Raw genomic sequence first — 24,179 nt, 5'->3', positions numbered from 1 at the left:
GGAAGTTAGAGGAGACTGGAATGAAGTTCATGGGTTCACAGAGTGAGAAAGAACCAGAGTTCATCTACTTCAGGGGCTCTCAACCTGCGGTCTGTGAACTTTAAAAAATTATTTCAATAGCTGTATTTGAATATAATTGGTTTTCTTTGTACTCTCATGTATTTTATTTTATGCATTTAAAAACATTAATCTGAGAAGGGACTCATAGGCTTCACCAAAGAGCAAAAGGGGTTGATCTGGTCCAATTCCCTCATTTTACAGAAGAGGAAGGTGAGACACAGAGAGGTTAAGTGACTTTTTCAAGGTAAGTTGGAAGAGCTAGGATTCAAACTCACATCTTCTGGCTCCAAACCTAGTGGCCCTCCCACTGTATTATAAAAGTAAAATAACATCCAGATGGGAAGAGGAAGGGGAATAGAACAGAAAGCTCCTGGAATAATCCCCAAACTAGTGTAACTCCTGTGTAATTTGTTCCAGTGTAATTTGGTAATTATGAGTGATTCGTAATTGAGTATACCAAAGTTAAATCTTGAGTTGTCCATTCTTGATTTCTTAAGGAAGAAAATATTCTAAATCTGAAATGGTACAAGTTCCTTTAAAAATCTTGATCGTGGGCAACCAGATGGCGCAGTGGATAAAGCACTGGCCCTCAATTCAGGAGGACCTGAGTTCAAATCCAGCCTCAGACACTTGACACTTACTAGCTGTGTGATCCTGGGCAAGTCATTTAACCCTCATTGCTCCAGGAGAAAAAAAAAATCTTGGTAGTATACGGCTTCAACAACACAAATGGAGAGAAAAAATATATATAATTATAATGACCAAATTTGGCTTTGAGGAAAAGTTGAGAAAATGCCCTTTCCTTCTTTCTTTACCAAAGTGGAGGGCCATGGTTGTATAGCACTGCATATATACCAAATTAGACTTAGCTGATTTTTTAGTTTTGCTGAACCGCTTTTGCAACTGCATTAAAATTCCTTGTTACAAATCATGAAAAAGAGAAAAGGGAGAAAATTGTACAAAAAATATTCATAGCATCTCTTGGTGGAGGCTAAGAATTGAGAATCAAGGGAATGTCCATCAATTGAAGAATGATGGAAAAAACTGTGCTATATGATTGTAGTGGAATGGTCTTGTGCTACAGGAAATGACAAACAGGATGATCCCTGAAAAACCTGGAAAGACTAATGAACATCGATGTATAGTAAAGTGAGCAGAGCTGGGAGGGAGCAGTGCATAGTGACAGCAGTATTAGTTCAATGAGCAATTGTGAATGACTTAACTACTCTCGGCAGTGCAATGATCCAAGAGAATCCCAAGGAACTAATGAGGAAGATTACTATGCACCCCTATAGAAAGAACTGATAAAAAGAACACTTGTGGATTGTACATATATAACCTGTTTGCAATCTTGTGGAGGGGGGAGGAAAGGGAGGGAGAAAAATTTGGAACTCTAAATCTTATGAAAATGAATGTTGAAAACTACCCTTACATGTAACTGGAAAATAAAATAAATGTTTGTTGCTGGATGTACACTAGAAAAAAAAAAGGAAAGAAAGAAAATAGAGGGCAATGTGAAATATCTCCTTGGAAAAACAGCTGACCTGGAAAATAAATCTAGGAGAGATAATTTGAAAATCATTGGATTACCTGAAAACCATGACCAAAACAAGAGCTTAGACACCATCCTCCAAGAGATTGGAAGGGAAAATTGCCCTGATATTCTAGAAGCAGAAACTAAAATAGAAATTGAAAGAATCCACCAATCACCTCCTGAAAGAGATCCCAAAAGGAAAACCTCCAGGAACATTATAGCCAAATTCCAGAACTCACAGGTCAAGGAGAAAATATTGCAAGCAGATAGAAAAAAGGAATTCAAATACTGTGGAGCTCTAATAAGGATAAAGCAAGATCTAGCAGCTTCTACATTAAAGGACCGGAGGGCAAGGAATATGATATTCCAGAGGGCAAAGGAACTGGGACTATAGCCAAAAATCACATATCCAGCAAAACTAATCATAATCTTTCAGAGGAAAAAATGGAATTTCAATGAGAAAGAGTACTTTCAGGCATTTGCTATGAAAAGGCCTGAACTGAATAGAAAATTTGTCTTTCAAATACAAGACCCTGGAGAAGCATAAAAAGGTAAACAGGAAAAAGACTTCATGAGGGATATTAAAAGATCAAACAGTTTATATTCCTACATGGTATGGAAATATTTTTACTAACTGCTTGGGTCTAATCTGGGGGGACTAATCTGACTAGGGGGCCTAATCTATCTGGGGACTAATCTGGGGACTTTTGACTGGCTGGCTATCTGACTGCTATTAATTTAATATGGGGGGCAGCTAGATGGCGCAGTGGATAGAGCACCAGCCCCGGATTTAGGAATACCTGAGTTTGAATCCGGCCTCGGACATTTAACACTAGCTGTGTGACCCTGGGCAAGTCACTTAACCCCAAGTGCCTCACAAAAAAAAAAAAAAATTTAATATGGGCCATTTATAAAGTTCCCCCACACTTGTTCTGCTCCCAAATTGATAAGTAAATGGTTAAGAAGCCTCTTAAGTAAATAATCAAAGCATTTTATTTATGAGATACAATTTAAACATAAAAATATAGGTAAATATAATGTACAACCTGAAAAAAAATTCCTTGTTACAAGGGATGGCTCACTGGTTAGAGTGAGGGAGAGGGATATATTTAGAAATGAAGGTAAGAATGGAAACAAAAGAGGATAATAAAGAGAACAATAAAATATATATATATTTTTAAAGCCCACCTTGATGACAAAATGTGGGAAAAGAGCAATGGTTCTTTCATCACTGTTTTTGCATCAGAGGCATGAATGGGATATTTTGGAGGCAAGCTTAGGGTACTTAGAAGACAAGCATGGGATATTTTGGAAACAAGTATAGGATACTTCAGAGGCAAGCATCTTAATTGGGTCTCTCCCAGCAACTCAAAATCTCTGCCCTTGTTTATAAACATGCCAGTGTCTATGAACATGAACACAAGGTCCAGAGACACATTTCTTCTTACTGAATCACTAAGTGGGTCTCTTAGCAGCCTTCTTAACTCCTGAGGGAGCTGTGGAAATGAGGAGACACCCTCAGCCAGAATCATTCCAACAGCCTTCAGCTAGGTTGGCTAATTGGCTGCCCTCTTTCCCTGTCATTCACAGGCTTAGTTTCTGGGGTTCCGTGACTCAGCTCCAGGGATCAGCCCTCTAACTCCTACTTCTCTGTGGGCCTCTACTTTTCTGTTTTTCCCTCTCCCAGGCTCCTTTCTTGCCTTGGTAATTTCCTTTCATGCTACCTTAGCCAGCTATATTAACTCTTCAGGGGGTTATGGGATGCCAGCTGACAGGGTAATTAGTAGTCACTAGTGAGTGGCCCATGATGGAAGCTGAGCCTTGTGTAAATGGATTAAAGGGGTAAAAAGGGAAATTAATGGATGTATTAATCAGACCATAGTTTAGAGACCAGAGATTGAGAATTAAAAGGGATTTCCTAGGTTATCAACTCTGACCACCCCTCATTTTATTTATTGGGGGGGGGGCAGGGCAATGAGGGTTAAGTGACTTGCCCAGGGTCATACAGCTAGTGTCAAATGTCTGAGGTTGGATTTGAGCCCAGGTCCTTCTGAATTCAGGGCCGGTGCTCTATCCACTGCACCACCTAGCTGCCACCACCCATTTTAAAGATGAGGAGGTAACCAAGGTCCATGGAGCTTAAATGACAAGCCTACGATCACATAGCTGTCTGAGGCAAGATTCAACCCACATTCTCCCCGCTCTAAGTCTAGCCTTCTATCTACTACCCCATTTGCCTCTCAATACACCTTTTATTCCTTCTCCTCTAGAAGTATTTATAAGGTCCATCCCATTGCTGTTGAGGGGAGAAGATGAGTGGGTTTTTTTTTTTGTTTCCAACACTGCAACATAACTCCTGCCCTAAGACACATGTAGCTTCTGCTCCCTAAGTCTGGAGTTACTGATTTTTCCTTAAATACGTGCTTGCATTTCCCGCCCCCCCAATACATACAGTGCCTTCTCTCCTTACTCTAGTCAGATGATGGCAACAAGCAAGGGAACATAGGATAGAAATGGTGGCCACAGGGCCACAGATTTAGAACTGGAAAGGTCCTCAAGGGACTATCTAGTCCAGCTGCCCGATTTTACAAATGAAGAAACTGAAGAACAGAGAGGTTAAGTGACTTGCCCAAAGTCACACAGATGGTAAGAGCCGGGATTCAAACCCAAGTCCTGTAAATTCAAATCCAGCCTTCTCTCTATTTTACTGGGTGGGGGTGGGAGGAGTTTGTGGGGGAAGAATCCTAAATGAGGAATAGGAGACCTTAGTTCTAGTCCCAGTTCAGCCTCTCACCATCCATATAATCAACCAATCAATAAACATTTATTAAATCCTTACTATGAGAGGCAACTAGGTGGTAAAGTGGATAAAGCACCAGCCCTGGATTCAGGATGACCTGAGTTCAAATCCGGCCTCAGACACTTAACATTTACTAGCTATGTGACCCTGGGCAAGTCACTTAACCCTCGTTGCCCTGAAAAAAACAAAAACAAAACCAAAAAAAGCCCACAAAAAACCCTTACTATGCTCTAAGTACTGTGCTAAGTGCTGATAAAATTTAGCTTCTTCATCTGTAAAATGTGGAGAATATCTCTTATTCTGTCAACCTCATTGGACTGTTGTGAGGATGAAAAGAGATAACAAAACAATGATGGTAAAAGCTGAAATTCATATAGCACTTTAAGGCTTGCAAAGAGCTTCATATTATCTCATATGACTTAGTCTCATAACAATCCTGCAAGGTAGATATATTATTATTATTATTCACATTCTATAGATGAGGAAACAGACTAAGAGAGGATAAATGACTTTTCCAAGATCACACAGCTAATAATGTAAAACACAGGATCTGAACTGAGGTCTTCCAGACTATGTACCATGCCATACTGTCTTCTGATATAGGACCACAGGGGCAGCTAAATGACACTGCTGTGGATGGATTTCCAGGCCTGGAGTCAGGAAGACTCCTCTTCCCGAGTTCAAATCTGACCTCAGACGCTTACTAGCTGTGTGACCCTGGGCAAGTCACTTAACCCTATTTGCTTCAGTTTCCTCATCTGTCAAAGGAGCTGGACAGGGGGCAGCTAGGTGGAGCAGTGGATAAAGCACAGGCCCTGGATTCAGGAGGACCTGAGTTCAAATCTGGCCTCAGACACTTACTATCTGTGTGACCCTGGGCAAGTCACTTAACTCTCATTGCCCCACCAAAAAACAAACAAACAAACAAAGGAGCTGAAGAAGGAAATGGAAAACCACTCCAGTATCTTTGCCAAGAAAACCCTGAATGGAGTAGTGAAGAGTCAGACACAACTGAAACAACTGAATAACAACAAAAAGGACCATAGAGAAAAGATTTTAAGCTGACGGTTACTGAGCTCCATCCTGATGTCAGTGCTTTCCTGGAAATCCTTTCTAACACTAGCTCACTGGTCATGATGGCAGAGTAGGAATACCCATTAATGTCCCCATTATCACATCCAGATTCTCCCTCTATCATTGCCACCATCATTCAGTAACCTCTCCTCCTTTAATGTTTACCATATCCAAATTTATCATCCAATCAAGACCCTGCTAGCCATTTTCTGCTGACCTCCATTCCATCCTTTATCGATGAGTTCAGTTCCTTGATCAATGTCTTTCTCTCCACCCAAACTACTGCCCTCATATCAGGAGACGGCTACATACATGTTGATGGGCCCTCAAATATTCTAACTTCCCAGGACTTCAATCTACTCAGTTCTCTAGATCTATTCCTGTACTCCATGTCAGGTAAACACAGAGATGCTCATACCCTTGAACTTGCTGTCACACACACGTGTTCTACTTTCATATTTGGGTACTCTGAAATTCTTTCACCTAATCATAATTTTTTAGCAGACTATCTTCCCCTATGCCTTTTGACCCCTAATCCTGTTCTCACTAGGACCTCCAATTGTTCCATCCCTCAATACTTTCCCAGGTTATCCTCCCTGTGCTGCTATACTCTCTTCTCTTCCCAGCCTTGGTCCCTTAGTGAAGCAGTTCAACCCTATACTATTCTCTACTCTCTAATGCCTTGCCTTCTCATCCTATTGCCAATCAAGCTGTTCTAGATCACTCCAACCCATCTGCTTCCTCTCCTATTCACATTTCTACACAGAGCTGGAAGAAGTCACAAAACCATGCTTGACTGAGTCCACTACAAATCTGTGTTATCTCAACTGGGTCCTCACCACAGCAAAGCAATCCTTCTCTTCTTCTCTTAATTGTTCTCTATGCCACTTACTATAGTGGCTTTTCTAATCCTTTTTTCCTCTTTCCTCTAGCCTCCCACACCACTCTACAACCCAACAATACCAGCATACTTGCTGTGCCTCATGCATAACACTATCTCCCACCTCCATTCCTTTGTACTGGCTGTTTCTCATATCTGGAATGTTCTCCCTCCTCATCTCCCCTTCTTGACATGGCTGACTTCTTTCAAGACTCAGTTTAAAAGCTACTTTCTGCAGGAGGTCCTTCTATTAAGCACCTTGAAGGTAGGGACTATTTGGTGGTGTTTTTTTTTTTTTTAACCTTTCTTTAATCCCCAGTATTTAGTATAAGTAGAGCTTAAGAAACGCCTATTGACCAATTTATTAAAAGAGACTAAGGCTGGATTTGAACTCAGGTCCTCCTGAATCCAGGGCTGGTGTTTTACCCACTGTGCCACCTAGCTGCCCCCTATAATAAATTCTTTAGGCTCATAGATCTAGAACTGAAAGGAACTTCAGAGGCCATTTAGTCCAATCCCTGTCTTTTGCAGATGAAGAAACTGAGGCCCAGGTTAGGTTAATGCATCTGCTCAAGGTTTTCATAGGCAGGGATCATTAGAAGTGAGATTTGAGGGGCAGCTAGGTGGCACAGTGGATAGAGCACTGGCCCTGGAGTCAGGAGTACCTGAGTTCAAATCCAGCCTCAGACACTTGACACTTACTAGCTGTGTGACCCTGGGTAAGTCACTTAACCCCAATTGCCTCACTTAAAAAGAAAAAGAAAGAGGGGCAGCTAGATGGCGCAGTGGATAGAGCACTGGCCCTGGAGTCAGGAGTACCTGAGTTCAAATCCGACCTCAGACACTTAACACTTACTAGCTGTGTGACCCTGGGCAAGTCACTTAACCCCAGTTGCCTCACCAAAAAAAAAAAAGAAAGAAAGAAAGAAAGATGTGAGATTTGAACCCAGGACCTCCAACTCCAAAGCTAAGGCTTTGGATAAGATAATTATTTTGGATAATTATAATTTGGACAAGATAATTTAGATAATTGCTTATCTGAGTCAGATGGCAAGGAGAAGTAAGGATTAAAGAAAACCAGTCTTTTATTAAGTCAAACTCCTATTTCACCCAAGAGTGTGGCTTTGAGGCTTCCTTGACCCTACAGCATCTGAGGGTGAAGGCGAGGACTTCATTCTTCTCCATTCTGGTTTGTTTGTTGTTGCTGTTTTCCCCCCTGATTTTCCATCCTAGCATCGGTCTAATTCTCTTGGTATTCTATTCCAATTGACTTGGCTTGGGTTGAGTTTCTACTCCCATCTGTTCCATTCAATTTGACATTTCGGCTTCCTTCCCTGGCCCCCCACTTGCTCAATGTGATTTCCTTTTGATTGTTCCTTTGATGTCTTGCACAAACATTAGCTTCTCACAGGGACTCTTCTTATATCTGTGACTCTGATTGCTGTCTGCTAACCCCTCTCATTTCAGTGGGGCTCTCATACACTGATGAGAAGAAGGCAGGCTGGAGGCAGGCTGGAAGGGTGGTTGAGAGGGTACAGTGTTGGACTTAGTGTCAGGAAGAGCCAAGTTCAAATACTGCCTCAGACACTCTGTAACTGCATGATCCTGCACCAGACACTTTACCTCTGCTTCTCATTTTCTTCATCTATAAAATGAGGATGTAGGCCTCCAAGGTCCATTTCTGTTCCAAATATATGCTTCTAGCAGCCTAAATACCTGTCTGTGCTGGTGGAATTCCCTTGTCCCCTCACTCTGCCTTTACAATTCCCCAGCTGACCTGTTTCCCTACAGAACCCTGGTGGCATTTCAAAACCTATGCTACTTTTTTTTGGGGGGGGGAGGGAGGGCATGGCAATGAGGGTTAAGTGACTTCCCCAGGGTCACACAGCTAGTAAGTGTCAAATGTCTGAGGCTGGATTTAGCTTAGGTCTTTCTAAATCCAGTGCCAGTGCTTTATCCACTGTGCCACCTAGCTGCCCCGACCGTCACTACTTTTGATGGACCTTCCTGCAAAGTTAAGCCAAATGAAAGCAGTTTTATTAAATAAAGAGGTTGGCTACAATTGGAGCTGAAGCCCCATAGACAGACCCAGACTGCCAACCTTCTTTCTCAGTAACATCCAAACTGATATATTGAGAGGTTAAGGGACTTGATCATGATCACATAGCTAGGATATCTCATTTGATCTTCACAACAACCCTGTGAGGTAGTGCTATTATTATCCCTATTTTACAGTTGAGGAAACTGAGGCAGACAGAAGTTGTGACTTGCCCAAGATTACCCAGCTAGTAAATTATCTGAGGCTGGATCTGAACTCAGGTCTTCCCGACTCTAGGCCCACAGCTCTATTCACTGTACTATCTCCTTGGTAAAGGTGCCTTTCCCTTCCAGGTCCAGCTAGGCGGGGACCTCCAATAACAACTCTTCATTCATTTATTCATTCGTATGTTCATTCATACCTACTAGATTCTTTTTTTTTCTTTCCTTTTCTTTTCTTTTCAGGGCAATGACAGTTAAATGACTTGCCCAGGGTCACAGAGCTAGTAAGTGTCAAGTGTCTGAGGCCGGATTTGAACTCAGGTCCTCCTGAATCCAGGGCTGGTGCTTTATCCACTGTGCCACCTAGCTGCCCCCTTGTATGTTCATTCATGCATTCATTCAAGACATTCCAACTTTTGTCTGTATGCACATGTTCTGCATGTCTGGAATGCATTCCCTCCTTACCTCTGCCTCTTAAAATCTCTGGTTTTCCTAAGAGCTCAGCTCCAGTGTGATCTTTAACATGAAGCTTGCCCTGATCCTTTTACCCCCTTCTATTGCCTCCTCCCATTACTTTGAATTGATTTTGTTTATACTAATATATGTATAATTTGTTTCCCTTGATAGAGGATAAGATCTTTAAGGGCAGGGAATGCTTCATTTTTTTTTCTTTTTATCCCTAGACAGACAGGTAATTGGAAAGAAAGAAAGAGCAAGAAAGAGAGCTAGATAGATGGAAGGAAAGAGAGACAATGGAAAAGAGAGGAAGGAAAGAAGAAAAGAAAGAGAAAGAAAGAAAGGAAAGAAAGAAAAAAGAGCAAGAATGGGAGAAGGAGGGAGGGAGAAAGGAGGGGAAAGAAAGAAAGAGAAAAGAAGGAAGAAAGAAAGGAGAATGGTAAAGAGAAGGAGGGAGGGAGAAAAGAAGGAAAGAGAAAAAGAAAGAAAAAAGAAAAAATTGGGAGAAGGATGGAGGGAGGGAAGAAAGAGAATGGGAGAGAGGAAAGGAGAAAAAAAGGAAAAAAGAAATAGAAAAGAAAGCGAGAGGATGGGAGAGAGAGGGAGGGAAAGAGGGAGAAAAGAAAGGATAGGGAGAAAAGAGGAGAAGGAAAAAAGAGAAAGGAAGGAAGGAAGGGAGGGAGGGAAGAAGAGAGGGAAGAAAACACGTAAGTGCTTATATGCCAGGCTCTGTGCCAGGGGCTGGAGGTATGATACAAATATAATCAAGATAATTCTTCTCTTCAAAAAGCTTCCGTCCCAATGGAGGAAGACACCAGATAAAGGAGAGCTGTATGGGTAGGCAGGTGGGAGGTGGCTTAATTTGACCTTGATTCCAGGTAAGGGAAGGTGAAAATTTCCCTCTCAGGCCCAGGGTGGTTCCCAGGATGGGAACCTCTTTGGTAGACAGGAGGTAAGAATATTGACCAGAGTGGAGGTACTTAGCAGGTGTTTCATAAATGCTTGTTGATTACTTGATAGATTAATAACCATTAAAAGAATCTACTGAAGGGGTTCCCACTTTAGGTTATGCATAACCCCAGGGACTAAGGAGCTTGCCGAGGTGGCTAGAAAATATTTGGTAAATAACTATATTCTTCTATTAAAATGGATCCATTTTCTTCTGTGCATTCATAAAGAGGCAAGGCAAACTCTAGAATTCATTTCCTGTCATATGAATGAGGATAAGGGAAGGTCGTATGAAAAGCCAAGAGAAGTGGAACAGAACCGAAAAGGGTTGGGAAGCCCTGATTGACTGACGGTTGCCTTGAGAGCCGGGGGAGAAGAAAAGTTTAGATAGAGCTGGGATTATATTGGTTTATAGGGGTCATCCCACGGATCCTACTCAGAGTTGCTCAGAGCTGGTTCTGGTCAGTTGTGTATTGCGCCTTGTTATGTAGACATAGCATGATCTCTCTCCTCAGAGAACATATAGTTTAAAAGGAAGATAAGATACAAGAGAAGGCTAATTATGCACAGTTGTAAAACAAAGTGCCAGGTCAGCACTGACTTTTTAGAGGGGGGAATCAAGGAAGGCTTCATGGAAGAGATAGCTTTCAAATATTTGGCAGACTGTAGTCTATTGCAAAGTCCATACACAAAGCCTTCCCAGCTTGGCAGAAAATGACAGAGTTTATAATCCTCTGGTTTAGCCTTTCAGAACCCAAGACTACCTTCATGCAAGGAGGACATTCATGGAAGAACTTACTCATACTAAAGTGTAAATGGTGGATTCTTTGTCTATGAGCAAGGTTTAATAAGGGAGAGGGAGGAATGTACCCCTACAGAGATTGGGGAATCCAAGAGGAGAGAAAATAGAGCACAGAACAAGTGTGTTTTGAGGTGCTGAAACTAAATCTTTACCCCAAGGTTTTCTAGTGCCACCCCTGTTTCCAGAGTCCAGTGGCCTTTAGCTGCACAGACCTTGTCTGATTACCAGCCGGCTTGCAGATTAAAAAGAAAAATGTTCTCTTTCAGTTTCAGACACTGGCCTAATGTGTTTGCCTAAAGCCAGTAGTCCTGGACAAATCAACCCCACGCAGCAGGGTTGTTCTCCCACTCAGCTTCCCTCCTCCCCAGTCAGCTGAGGACTGAATCAGTCATGTTGACAAAGCCCCTTCAATTGTTAGGAGCGATAATTTGGGGGCCTGACCCCATCCATGTGCTCTCCCTCAAGGAAAACCATGGGCACATGGTGCAAATTAGCTGCCACTTCCTGACTTCTGCCCACCCCAACATTTCTCATATCTCAGCAGGCAGTGTGAACAAGAGGTATTTGTCATGGGACAAGCTTAATTCACAGTTAGTGCATTTGTATGGTAATGTCGGTACCATGTAGTGCTCAAGTCAACAAGTCAAGTTGAGAAGCATTACTAAGCGCCTACTGTTTGCCAGGCACTGTGCTAAGTGCTGGAATCAGAAGTAACTTAAAAGAGTTCATGGACTACCTGGGGGAGGGGGGGTAGAAAACATGCAAACCACTATGTACAAATAAGATAAGCTGGAATTAATAAACAGAGGGGAGGCACAAGTGTTATGAGGGCCCAGCAAATGATTCTTGTAGAAGGAAGGTTTTCAGCTGGAACTCGAAAGAAGCTGAAGAAGTCAGGAGGGGTAGGGGCAGCTAGGTGGTGCAGTGGATAAAGCATTGGCCCTGGATTCAGGAGGACCTGAATTCAAATCCAGCCTCAGATACTTGACAGTGGCTGTGCGACCCTGAGCAAATCACTTAACCCTCATTGCCCCACAAAAACAGTCAGGAGGGGTAGTTGCGAAGGAAGACAATTCCAGGCATAAGGGACAGCCAGTGAAAATACAAGATGGAGTGTCTTGTTAGAGGAAGCCAGTGTCACTGTATCACAAAGTGTGGGGAGGAGGAAGGTATTGTTTGTCCTTTGTTCCCGAAGAGGACCGTGACATTTGGGTGATATCATGACTTGCATCCTGAGGGAGGGCTGTGCAAGGTCACCAAATTCATTCTCTCCTCCAGAGCCATTTGGATCCAGTGGCAAGATAGAGATAGATGATAAATGGATGGATAGATGGATGATAGATAGATAGATAGACAGACAGACAGACAGACAGACAGACAGACAGACAGACAGACAGATAGATAGATAGATAGATAGATAGATAGATAGATAGATAGATAGATAGATAGATAGACGGACAGATCAGAACAACTGGAGATGGCCCTGAATGTTTAAGGCAACTGGGGTTAAGTTGCCCAGGGTCACGCAACTAGTAAGTGTCTGAGGTTAGATTTAAACTCAGGTCTGCCCAACTTCTTGCTCTATCCACTGTTCCACCTGGCACAAGTCCAAGATGTGGACATATATGAGTGTCGGGAGAGGAAAATAAGCAGGAGAAAGAGAAATATAGGATGAAGGAAGAAGTGGAAAAGAAAGGAGAAAGGAGTGGTAGGAAGTGATAGAGTGCCACAGACTTTATTACCACTCAAGAAAGGTCACTGTGTGTCCTCAGCTCCATAGGCTGTCAGGAAGACTTAGGACAGTGATACCCATACACTGTCACCCCATGATCCTTTTTAGAAATCAATTTTGCCAGTTCTCACTTCCTAATATAAGTATAGCAATAATTATTATTAATAACTCCCATTTCTATAGCACTTTCAGTTTTACAAAGCATTTCCCTCACAACAACCCCATACAGTAGTGTAAGGGCTAAAATTCTAGCTATACTGTCTAAAATATCTAATGAGTGGTCGCCAATAAATTATAAGCTTTAGCAAGAGTTAGACTTTTAAGCATTTGTTAAGGGGAATAAGAATTTGGTGAAGAGAAAGAGAAAAGCCTAGATTCATCAATCTATTAAAGGGAGAGAGCATTCCTAGCTCTGCTCTCCGCCAGAGTCCACACAAAAGAGAGTGAGTCAGAGCGCCAGCCTCCCCCTTCCTCCTCCCACAAGCCAAGGTCACTTCCTGATGCCAAAGAAAAGACACATGGTCCTGCCCTCAGAAGCCCTCTCCTTATGTTGGAGCTTTCCTACAGTAAGTCTGCAGCAGGTGGTGTCATTCCAATCATTACAGTAGGAAAAACAGACTTGATTATCTGCATTTTTTCACACATGGAAACAATCTCAGAAAGGTTGAGTGACTTACCCATCCATGATCCAACAGCTAATAAGTATCAAAGCTGGGCACTATCTAATCCACTGGCTTCATTTTTAGGTGAAGTCTAGGAGGTCCAGGGATCTCCCCAGCTGGCACTGTCCCCTGCCTCCCCACCCTTCATTACTCTATATACATATACATATATATACTCTATATACATATATGCCCTTCTGGTGTCTATCTCCCAATGTCTGTTCAAGCCCATGTCACTAACCATGTCATTAGCCATGTCACTATTCATCTATTTCTGCCATCCCCTTTTCCTTTTGCCTTCAATCTTTCCCAGCATCAAAGTTTTTTCCAATGAGTTGCATCTTCTCATTATGTGGCCAAAGTATTTTAGCTTCAGCTTAAGCATTTGACCTTCTAGTGAACAGCCCGAGTTAATTTCTATAAGTATTGACTGGTTTGATCTCCTTGCTGTCCAAAGGACTCTCAAAAGTCTTTCCTGGCAACACAATTCAAAAGTAGCGCTCAGCTTTCCTTACAATCTAACTCTCACAGCCATATGTTATCAGCTTTGACTATATGGGCCTTTGCTGGTAAGGTCTTTGCTCTTTAGTCTGCTGACCAGATTTGCCATATATTGGACAGGGAGTCATTTTAAGCTTTAAAAGCTCATATATTTTGTATTTATTTACCTTAGCCTTTCCTTACTTGTTGGCAGATTGACTGCACACACTGTGTCTTGTTAAGACCTTCCTCTGCCTATAGAACTAGGAGTCTGTATTGTTTGATATTATCTTAACACACTATGTTCTAACACAATAAAATAAGTGAATCTATCTAGATATGAGGCCTAGAAGAGAGCTGGGTTGTCTGAGAAAGAGCAATCCATAGGTCACTGGGTGAACACTGTGGATAAATTATCTAATCATCTCCCCTGGGAAACAAAAAAAACACACCATCTAATCACCAGATATTGTGATTCTGGGGATCCCTGAACCCAAGAAATGACTGGACATGGCAAGGTAGTTCCCAGTTCCATCTAGCACTTACTGATTGAGCCAGTGACCCTCCACCCACCCTGGGAGGTAAGGGGGCCAAAATGGGGCCAAGTCCACACTGGCTATACCCTCCTTTGGGCCCTGAAGACTCACCTGGCATGTCAGGGGCTGGACTGAGAATCATGAAGGCATCAGACAGGCCGGCTTTGACGGGGTGCTGGGTGGAATTGATGTCCAGGACGGACATTGGGATCTGAAAGGGGGAGAAGATCCTAGTTAGGCACATTGCTTGGGGGGAGACAATGGCAGGCAGAATGGTCATGACCTCTATATCCCAAAGGGAATCTCTAGCCCTGAAGAGCTATTCTCCCCCTGTGCTCACAAGCAAACCCACATGCCCCTCCCACCCAGGTGATACCCTCCAGCACATGTGGAGAAGGTTTTAGGCTGAGCTCCTAAGTGACCCCTTAGTACCTGATGGATCAAGTCTAAACTCTTCAGTGTGACCTTCAAGAGTTCTCCACTAATGGTTCATGCTCTCTTTTTTTACAAAGGTCCTTTTTTTTGAAGGGTAATGGGGGTTAAGTGACTTGCCCAGGGTCACACAGCTAGTAAGTGTCAAGTGTCTGAGGCCAGATTTGAACTCAGATACTCCTGAATCCAGGGCTGGTGCTTTATCCACTGTGCCACCTAGCTGCCCCATGGTTCATTCTCTTACCCCTCAATTCATGGCTGTTTTACTTCAGTCAATCTGTTCACCATCCTATGTGTTGGACCACCCTACATGCCTTTGCTCAACCCATAGCCTTTACCTGATACACCGTCTCCCTCTCCTCTACTGAGGAGGTGTTCATTGTGCACATGCTGGAACAGCACTGCTTTGGAGTCAGAGGACTCACAGGATACCCTCATTTCTGAGTTAAAAGGAACTTAAACAATCATCTAATCCAAATAAAAACTGAAAAAACAATCCCCACTGTGACAAGTGGTCAACCAATCTTGACTCAAAGACCTCTGGTGAGGGGGATCCCACTGACTCCCAAGGGATCCCATTCCACTTTGGGAATTTCCTTATATAAAGCTGAAATTTGACTGTGAAACTTTGACCCAATGATGCCAGTTCTGCCTTCAGGGCCAAGGAGGACAGTCTAGTCCTTCTCCCATCTAGTCTTGAAAATGCTGGAAGGCAGCTGTCATGACCCTCCTCTTCTCCAGGTTAACCCTCTCCAATTCTTTCAACCAATCATCAAATAGCATGGACTCAAGGCAATTTTATCATTCAGATCACCCCTTTATGGAGACATAACTACTTATTAATGTCTTTTCAAAAATAGGATGCTCAGGAGGGGCAGCTAGGTTGTGCAGTGGATAAAGCACCAGCCCTGGATTCAGGAGGACCTGAATTCAAATTCGGCCTCAGACACTTGACACTTACTAGTTGTGTGACCCGGGGCAAGTCACTTAACCCTTATTGCCCTGAAAAAAGGAAAAAAAAAAGAAAGGAAAAAATAGGATGCTCAGAACTGAACTTATTCCCATAAGATTTGAATAAGACAGGATACAGAGGAACCATCACCTGCCTATTCTAGAAGTTAGGCCTCTCTTACTGCACCCCTACATTGCATTAGCTTGGGGACTACCACATCACACCATGAATTCATATTGAGTTTGCAGTCCACAAAAACCCAGAGAGCTCTTTCTGATGGACTTCTTTCTTGTCATGCCTCTCCCATCTTGTGCTTCTGAAGTTGATTTCTTGAACCCAAGTATAAGACCCCTATTAAAATTTATGCCATCTGATTCACCCTAATTTTCTAGCCTGTCACCTGTTGTGTTCACTAGATGACAAAAGGCAAAGAGTGGTGTATGTGGTGTCAGGAAGACCCGAGTTCAAGTTTCATCTCTGACGCTTATTAACTGTGTGACCCTGGGCAAAATCCTTCTGCCTCAGTTTCCACATGTGTAAAACAGGATTGCAAGAGCACCTACCTCACAGGGTTGTTGTGAGAATCAAAATGAGATAGCACATGAAAAGCACTTGGCAAACCTTAAAGTACTATATAAATGCTAGCTATCCTTATTATTATTTTTAGTGAGGCAATTGGGGTTAAGTGACTTGCCCAGGGTCACACAGCTGGTAAGTGTTAAGTGTCTTAGGCCGGATTTGAACTCAGGTCCTCCTGAATCCAGGGCCGGTGCTCTATCCACTGTGCCACCTAGCTGCCCCCTATCATTATTATTATTAAAGCTCTGGTTCTATTCCCCATACTACCTGCATAGCCCTGGAGAAATCACTTCATCTCTTTCTACTTCGGTTACCTCAATTATAAAATGAAGAAATTAGATTAGATGATTTCTAGGGGGTTTCAGTTTTATATCTTCTGATCTTATAACTTCCAAAAACAGTGCTATTTAACTCTATTACATTGATCACTTTATATTCTGCATCCCTTAAGACCTCCCAAATTAACTTTTTTGGGGTGACTTGTCCAGGATCACACAGCTAGTAAGTTGTCTGAGGCCAAATTTGAACTCAGGTCCTCCTGACTCCAGTGCCATTGCTCTATCCACTACACCACCTAGCTGCCCCTCTCCCAAGTTATTTTTGCATTTAATTTGTTGGGACTAATTTGCCCATGTGCACATACACATGCGTATGTTATGAAAGCAGGGGCTATGTTTTATATTATGCTTTGGTGTCCCCCATGGTGCTCTGTTCAGCAAACTTTCTACAGAGCCTACTCAAACACTATTGGTTAACTATTTCGTTGGCTTCTCAGGGTCACAGAATCATAGAATATTGTGGTTGGAAGAAATATTAGACTATCAGAAAACACAGACTATCAGAGCTGAGAAGAACCTTAGCATATACGTAGTCAAATTTCCATATTTTCTATTTGAAGAAACTGAGGTCCATGGATTTACCTAAGGTAGTCTGTGACAAAATTATGACTCTGGGTCTCTTTACCTTCAAACCAGTGCTATTTGTATCATACCAAGGAGTTTCTTATGCATAACAGAGAGGCTAATACCTTGGACTTGACATCAGCAGAGCAGCATTTGCTTCACGCACTTCAGTGCTGTGTGATCATAGGGGCACCTAGGTGATGTGGTAGATAGAGTGCCGGGCCTGGAGTTTAGGAAGACCTGAGTTCAAATCCAGCCTCAGACATTTACAAGCTCTATAACACTGGGCAAGAAACTTAACTCTGTTTGCCTCAGTCTTGTCATCTGTAAAATGAGATGGAGAAGGAAATGGCAAACCACTCTAGTATCTTTGACAAGAAAACCCCAAATGGAATAACAAAGAGTGGGACACAATTGAGCAACAATCATAAAGTCCGCATTTAGTCTCTCTGTTTCTTCATCTGTAAAAGGGGGGTATCATTGGCTTTCATTACTTATCTTTCAGGGTTAGGAGTAGATCTTTAAAAACTTAAAGCGGAGGAGCAGCTAGGTGGTGCAGTGGATAGAGCACTAGCCCTGAAGTCAGGAATACCTGAGTTCAAATCCGGCCTCAGACACTTAACACTTACTAACTGTGTGACCCTGGGCAAGTTACTTAACCCCAATTGGCTCACTAAAAAATAAATAAATAAAAATAAAAAAGCTTAAAGCGGGCAGCTAGGTGGCACAGTGGAGAAAGCCCTGCCCCTGGATTCAGGAGGACCTGAGTTCAAATCTGGCCTCAGACACTTGACACTTACTAGCTGTGTGACCTTGGGCAAGTCACTTAACCCTCATTGCCCCACCCTCAAAAAAATAGCTTAAAGCACTATATAAATGGGTACAATCATGTTGTTTGGATTTCATTCCTTGCTGAATGACACCAATTGTATGTCAGTTCTCGATTATCTGTTTTGTGGACTCTATGACAAATCTTCTATCCTTTCTGCCAAACAACACAGTTTGGGGGCCAGCTGCTATGAGCCTACAGGATGCATGACTCTTCCCATGTCATCCTGTGCCAAAAGTAATTTGGAAGATAAAGTTACGCCCTTCTCTCAAAAATCATTGATTGCATTCCAAAGCTAAATTAGACTGCATTTTTGGATTAATCATGCCAGGGCTCTCTTTCATGTGTGTGGATAATTGGGAGCTGTGTGAGTCTTCTCCTCTATCTCCTGCACAGCCCCACCCGCTCCCCTCACCTCAATTCAGTTGCTTCATTGATGATATAAATGATAGTAATTATTAGAGTTGACATTGATATAATTCTTTCTTTCTTTTTTTTTATGGTGAGGCAATTGGGATTAAGTGACTTGCCCAGGGTCACACAGCTAGTAAATGTCAAGTGTCTGAGGCTGGATTTGAACTCAGGTCCTCCAGAATCCAGGGCTGGTGCTCTATCCACTGCACCATCTAGCTGCCCCTGATGTAATTCTTTATCTTCAAAGCTCCTGGCTTCCTGATTTAACCTTAGCCCAAGCTCTAATTCCTTTGAGCCTCATAACAGTTCTGAGGTAGGCGTACACATAAATGCTATGGTGGATCTGTGATCTCATCAATATGGACATCCCATCCATCAAAGCAGACCACAACCCATCCCTGCCACTCTCATCCATGTCTGACTTTAAGATGTGCCTCCTATAAAATCTTCCATAAGGAGTTCACCCAATATGCTGAGGGCCTTTCTTCAGGTCCTCCGAAGTTACATGCATGCTAATGATTCCATGGCCACTGATGCAGCCCAAACTTCTTTGCCTCTGCCCCTGGCCCACTTTCCAGCTGGCTTCACCCAAGCTTCTCCCTTGAGGTCTGACAGATCTGAGTTAGTCACTCTTGTGCTCTCAGGGGCCCATTCCTAAAGAGACTCAGGGATAGATGAGGGCAACTTTTCTTGCCCCTGAATACTCCCATTGTCCATTAGTTATGATTCCACCTCTCTGGTCAACCATACTAACCCTGAGCACCTCAGGGCCGGATCTAGGTTCTCATGTAGCATTAGGTATTACTATGATAGCAGTAAGGGGGCTTGATGCTGATCTATTCATAGAAGGGATAGTTTCAGGCAGCTAGGTGGAGCAGTGGATAAAGTACCAGCCCTGGATTCAGGAGGACCTGAGTTCAAATCTGGCCTCAAACACTTTACACTTATTAGCTGTGTGACCTTAGGCAAGTCACTTAACCCTCATTGCCCCACCAAAAACAAAAAAGAGAGACAGTTTCCAGCCAGCCAATACTCTTTTGGCTACAGCTTTTCAAGTGTGTCTCTGGTGTGGGAGGGGGGAGGGTTGGAAAAGGAGGATAATGGGGACCTGCTTGCCATTCCCCACGTGGATTGGGGATTCAATTAGATGGGCCTATGCCAAAGGTTACTGGCTGCCTTTGCCTTTGTATTATTTGTTCCTGATCTGGGCAAAGGCCATGGATGCATCCGGGACTTGTGAATTCTAAAGGTACTGGGAAGCCTTCAAGGTAGTGGCTATGGTGTTCCTGAAGTGGTAGTGGCTATGGCAGTAAGAAGACAAATACAGTAGCTTCACTATCCTTTATGTTGTTTTTTTGGTTTTGGGGGGGTTTTTTGTGGAGCAATGAGGGTTAAGTGACTTGCCCAAGGTCACACAGATAGTTAAGTGTCAAGTGTCTGAGGTTGGATTTGAACTCAGATCCTCCTGAATCCAGGGCCGGTACTTTATCCACTGCACCACCTAGCTAACCCCCCTCCCCCCCCCCCCCACACACTGTCCTTTATGTTATAGACATCTTTGCTAATATCCTGTATCAGAGAGGTTGGCAGAAGGAAAGAAGACAGAGGCTGGCCATGTGGTTGAATAGTGCAAACCCAGATTAAATATAAAATAGCTAATTAGCAGTCCTGCAAACCATTTTATGTCCTAAGAGGTTTAAATATTATCCTCCCAACCTACTGTTGCCGTGGTTATAGGTTAAGTTACTGAATGCCGTCAGTGTGGATAATTTTATTAATTTGCACTGTGATTCTTCCATGATTAGCAGATCTTTCTGTGTAGGAGTGAATTACTTGTTTTATGACTGATTGATACTATACTTTGAGTACCTTTTTTACTTCACCCCTTTAGAACTTTGGGGAATCCTTTAGATTTGAAAGCTATAATTTTTACTATACATGGCATTGTCCCCAAATGACAGACTTGGAGCTTGTTAGCAGAAACAATGTTCTAGAATAGAAAACCCAATTCCTCTCATTAAAGGTCAGGCTTCCCTAGTATCGAACCCAGTGCAGTAACCAAATGTCTGGGTATAGAATATGTGCAAGACTGCAGTCTTTGTGGGGCTATATGTGGTTCCCCAGTAGTGGACAAGGATATATAAAATAAATGCTAGGTAATTTGGTGGGGAGGCACTAGCAGCTGAGGAAAACCTCATACAGGAGGTGAGGTTTGATTGGAACTTTGAAAGAGCCTGTGAGGGGGCAGCTAGGTGGCGCAGTGGATAGAGCACTGGCCCTGGAGTCAGGAGGACCTGAGTTCAAATCCAGCCTCAGACACTTGACACTTACTAGCTGTGTGACCTTGGGCAAGTCACTTAACCCTCATTGCCCAACCAAAAAACAAACAAAAAAAATTTTCTTTTAAAGAAAGAGCCTAGGACTTCCTAGAGGTAAAGGTGAGGAGGTAGGGCATTATAGACAGGAGAAGACAGCTTGTTCAAGGACATGGTGGCAGGAGTTGGAAGGTCCTAAGTATGCAGTACATTACACAGTGTCATTATGTATATCATACAACTTACACACAAAAAAATAGAAATTAAAAAAAGATGAGAAATGATGAAACAATTTTTTTGTGGGGCAATGAGAATTAAGTGACTTGTCAAGGGTCTGAGGCCAGATTTGAACTCAGGTCCTCCTGAATCCAGGGCTGGTGCTCTATCCACTGTGCCACCTAGCTGCCCCTAAAACGATATTTGATCCTCGGATTAACAGAGAGCCCCTGAAGTTTATTGAATAATAATATGTGAAAACTGTGCTTTGGGAACAGCAAAAAGGCTGGACTATAGAGCATGTGAAGGATAGTAATGTATTTTTTTCCTTTTGAAATTTTATATGTATATTTTTATATAAATTTATATTTATATTTTGGTTGTTTCCAATTACATTTACAATTCTCTCTTAAAGGTGGCTTAAAGACAGATTATGAAGGTTTCAAAAGCCAAACAGAAGCAATAATTCACCATTAGAGTTTATCAAGCAGGGAAGTGAAATGGTCAGACCTGTGCTTTTGGTATATCACTCTGGCAGCTATGTGGAGGATGAAAGTGCCCTTCCTTTTTTCAAATACCTTGAGAATTATCCCTTGGTGCTATCAAAATTGTGTCCCCTCCAGCACAAATTTCTTTGTAGAGTGAATGAATGAAAAGCACTTTTTGGCTTTTTATGTTTCAAGCACTCTACTAGATGCTGGAGTTACAAATATAAAAATGAGCTTACACTCTGGAAGATGATGTCTAAGCTCTTTCCTTGATCATGGTTTTCAGATAGTCCAATAATTTTCAAATTATCTCTCCTGGATCTATTTTCCAGGTCAGCTGTTTTTCCAAGGAGATATTTCACATTGCCCTCTATTTTTTATTCATTTGGATTTGCTTATTGTGTCTTGATTTCTCATGAAGGCATTAGCTTCTATTTTCTCAATCCTAATTTTGTTTTTGTTTTTTTGTTTTTGTGGGGCAATGGGGATTAAGCGACTTGCCCAAAGTCACACAGCTAGTAAGTGTCAAGTGTCTGAGGTTGGATTTGAACTCAGGTACTCCTGAATCCAGGGCCGGTGCTTTATCCATTGTGCCACCTAGCTGCCCCCTCAATCCTAATTTTTAAGCAATGATTTTCTTCGGAGAGCTTTTGTACTTCCTTTTCCATCTGGCCACTTTGGCTTTTCAAGCTATTGACTTTTTTCATGACCCTCCTACATCACTCTCATTTCTCTTTCCATTTTTTCTCTACTTCTCTTATTTTGTCTTCAAAGTCTTTTTTGAGTGCCTCTATGGCCTGAGACCAATTCATATTTTTCTTGGAAGCTTTGGATATAGGAGCCCTGATGTTACTATCCTTTCCTGAGGGTGAGCCTTGATCTTCCTTAGCAGTAAAGAAACTTTCTATGGTCCACATCTTTCTCTGTCTGCTTATCTTGCCTGTCTTTTACTTAACTTTTAACTCCTTCTTAAAATGGGGCACTGGGACAGATAGGTGGCACAGTGGATAAAGCAATGGCCCTGGATTCAGGAGGACCTGAGTTCAAATCCAGCCTCAGACACTTGACACTTACCAGCTATGTGACCCTGGGCAAGTCACTTAACCCTCATTGCCCTACCAAAAAAAAAAAAACCCAAAACATCCACATAAAGTGGGGCACTGTTTCCAGGCTGCACTGTCCCAAGCTTCAGGGGGTCCCAGATGGTACAATTTAAGGAGGGGCAGGTTCTTCACTCACCTGGCCTGTTCTCTATTCCATAGATAACTCCAGGCCAACTTGCTAATTAACCAGGCAGCAAAACTTTGTGTGCTCCGGGTGTTAGTTCCAACAAGCCTGTACCCCTCCCCAACCTGGGCCACCACCATTCAAGCCTACTTCCTGGTTCCCAACAGGGGTGAAACACTCAAGTTTTGCCTCACTGCCAGCAGAGACCCCTGTAATCTTCCCGTGGTCAACTGCTCAGCCCTCTCCCCAGACCATGAACTTAGTTCCAGAAGATGCTGGCCCTACAACTGATTCAGAGGCTCTGGGGGTCTCTTTCCCTGGCTTAGCCTGCCTGGGACTGGATCTGTGCCAGCATGACCATGGGGTTGGGCTCCACCCCCATCCCAGCACAGCAGCCCCCTCCTGCCCAAGGAGCTTACATTTTAATAGAGGGAGGTGATACATATAGACAAGTGGCAGCCAAGAAGGAATATTTCAGTTTGGGGTGGTCTAGGTTGCTTTTCTGATCTTTTTTTTCAGCACCATTTTCATTTTCTCAAGCTGCATAATTGGGACCATGTTGGGACAGAACAAATGTGGTAGCTTCACTGTGCTTGATGGTAAAAAGAGTTTGTTATAAAATCTTTGCTGATCTTTTCCAATTTTTGTCATTGTCCTTCTAGCTTCATCCACAAATGCTTTGGGGATGTTGTTTTTTTTCAATTGGATATCTCACCAAACTTCTTTTAAACCTGATTCTTCTACTGCTTCTCACTTTTTATATGGCTTGTAATTTTCTATCATCCTTCTCCTTAATTTTTTACAAATTAATTTATATTCTTTTTTTGTGTGTGTGAGGCAATTGGGGTTAAGTAACTTGCCCATGGTCACACAGCTAGTAAGTGTCAAGGGTCTAAGGCCAGATTTGAACTCAGGTCCTCCTGAATCCCGGGCTGGTGCTCTATCCACTGCACCACCTAGCTGCCCCATTAATTTATATTCTTAACTGGTGTTGTCTTTAGGCACAAAGTCCTTTTTTGCACGGCAAAGACATCAGCTGAATGAATCAACTTCTTGGCTCTTTTGGTCGCCTCCTTATGGCAAATATGCCTATACATGCTCTCCATATTGATGTTTGGCCTAGAGTATGCAACCCTGGTATGTGATGCTATGTATATGTATCTTCACATGATCTGCATGTTGAGTCTCACAGGTTTTCAAGGTGGGAAAGGATCTCCAAAGTCTCCAAGGAAAAGATCTCAGGGTCTAATTCATACCCAACAAAGATCTCTGATGCAGCCTGCCTTGCAATTGATCTTCTATCTCTTACTTAAGGGCCTTCAGTGAGAAGAAACCCACTACTTCCTCAGGCATGATAAGACCACATTCACTTTCTTGGCTGTCATATCATACTGCCACATCAATACATATGCATATGCACACATACACATGCATACATACAGTACATATGTGTGTATATGCATGTGTGCATACACACATATATACACGTGCACATATGTATCCCATCCCAGGCCAACATCCTGTCATTCCTAAACTGTAAGCCATGGTCCAAAAATCCAAATCCCATTCTCTGACATCTTTTTTTTTTTTTTTAAGTGAGGC

At 42.6% G+C, this 24,179-nt stretch overlaps 1 protein-coding gene across 6 annotated transcripts in view; it reads right to left on the bottom strand.

The window, feature by feature from the left end:
• PLXDC1 (plexin domain containing 1) overlaps positions 1-24,179 on the bottom strand; it is a 128,647-nt gene that overhangs the window by 47,242 nt on the left and 57,226 nt on the right. For all 6 annotated transcript variants that reach the window (XM_044003724.1, XM_044003726.1, XM_044003722.1 and 3 more), the window contains exon 7: positions 14,335-14,434. In XM_044003724.1, the coding sequence (XP_043859659.1) occupies positions 14,335-14,434 (100 nt within the window). The remainder of the gene's footprint in view (positions 1-14,334; positions 14,435-24,179) is intronic.

This window comes from Dromiciops gliroides, chromosome 4, assembly GCF_019393635.1.
Source record: "Dromiciops gliroides isolate mDroGli1 chromosome 4, mDroGli1.pri, whole genome shotgun sequence".
Lineage (NCBI taxonomy): Eukaryota > Metazoa > Chordata > Mammalia > Microbiotheria > Microbiotheriidae > Dromiciops > Dromiciops gliroides.
Note: the sequence above shows the minus strand (reverse complement) of the source record. Positions and strands in the feature narration are given on the sequence as shown.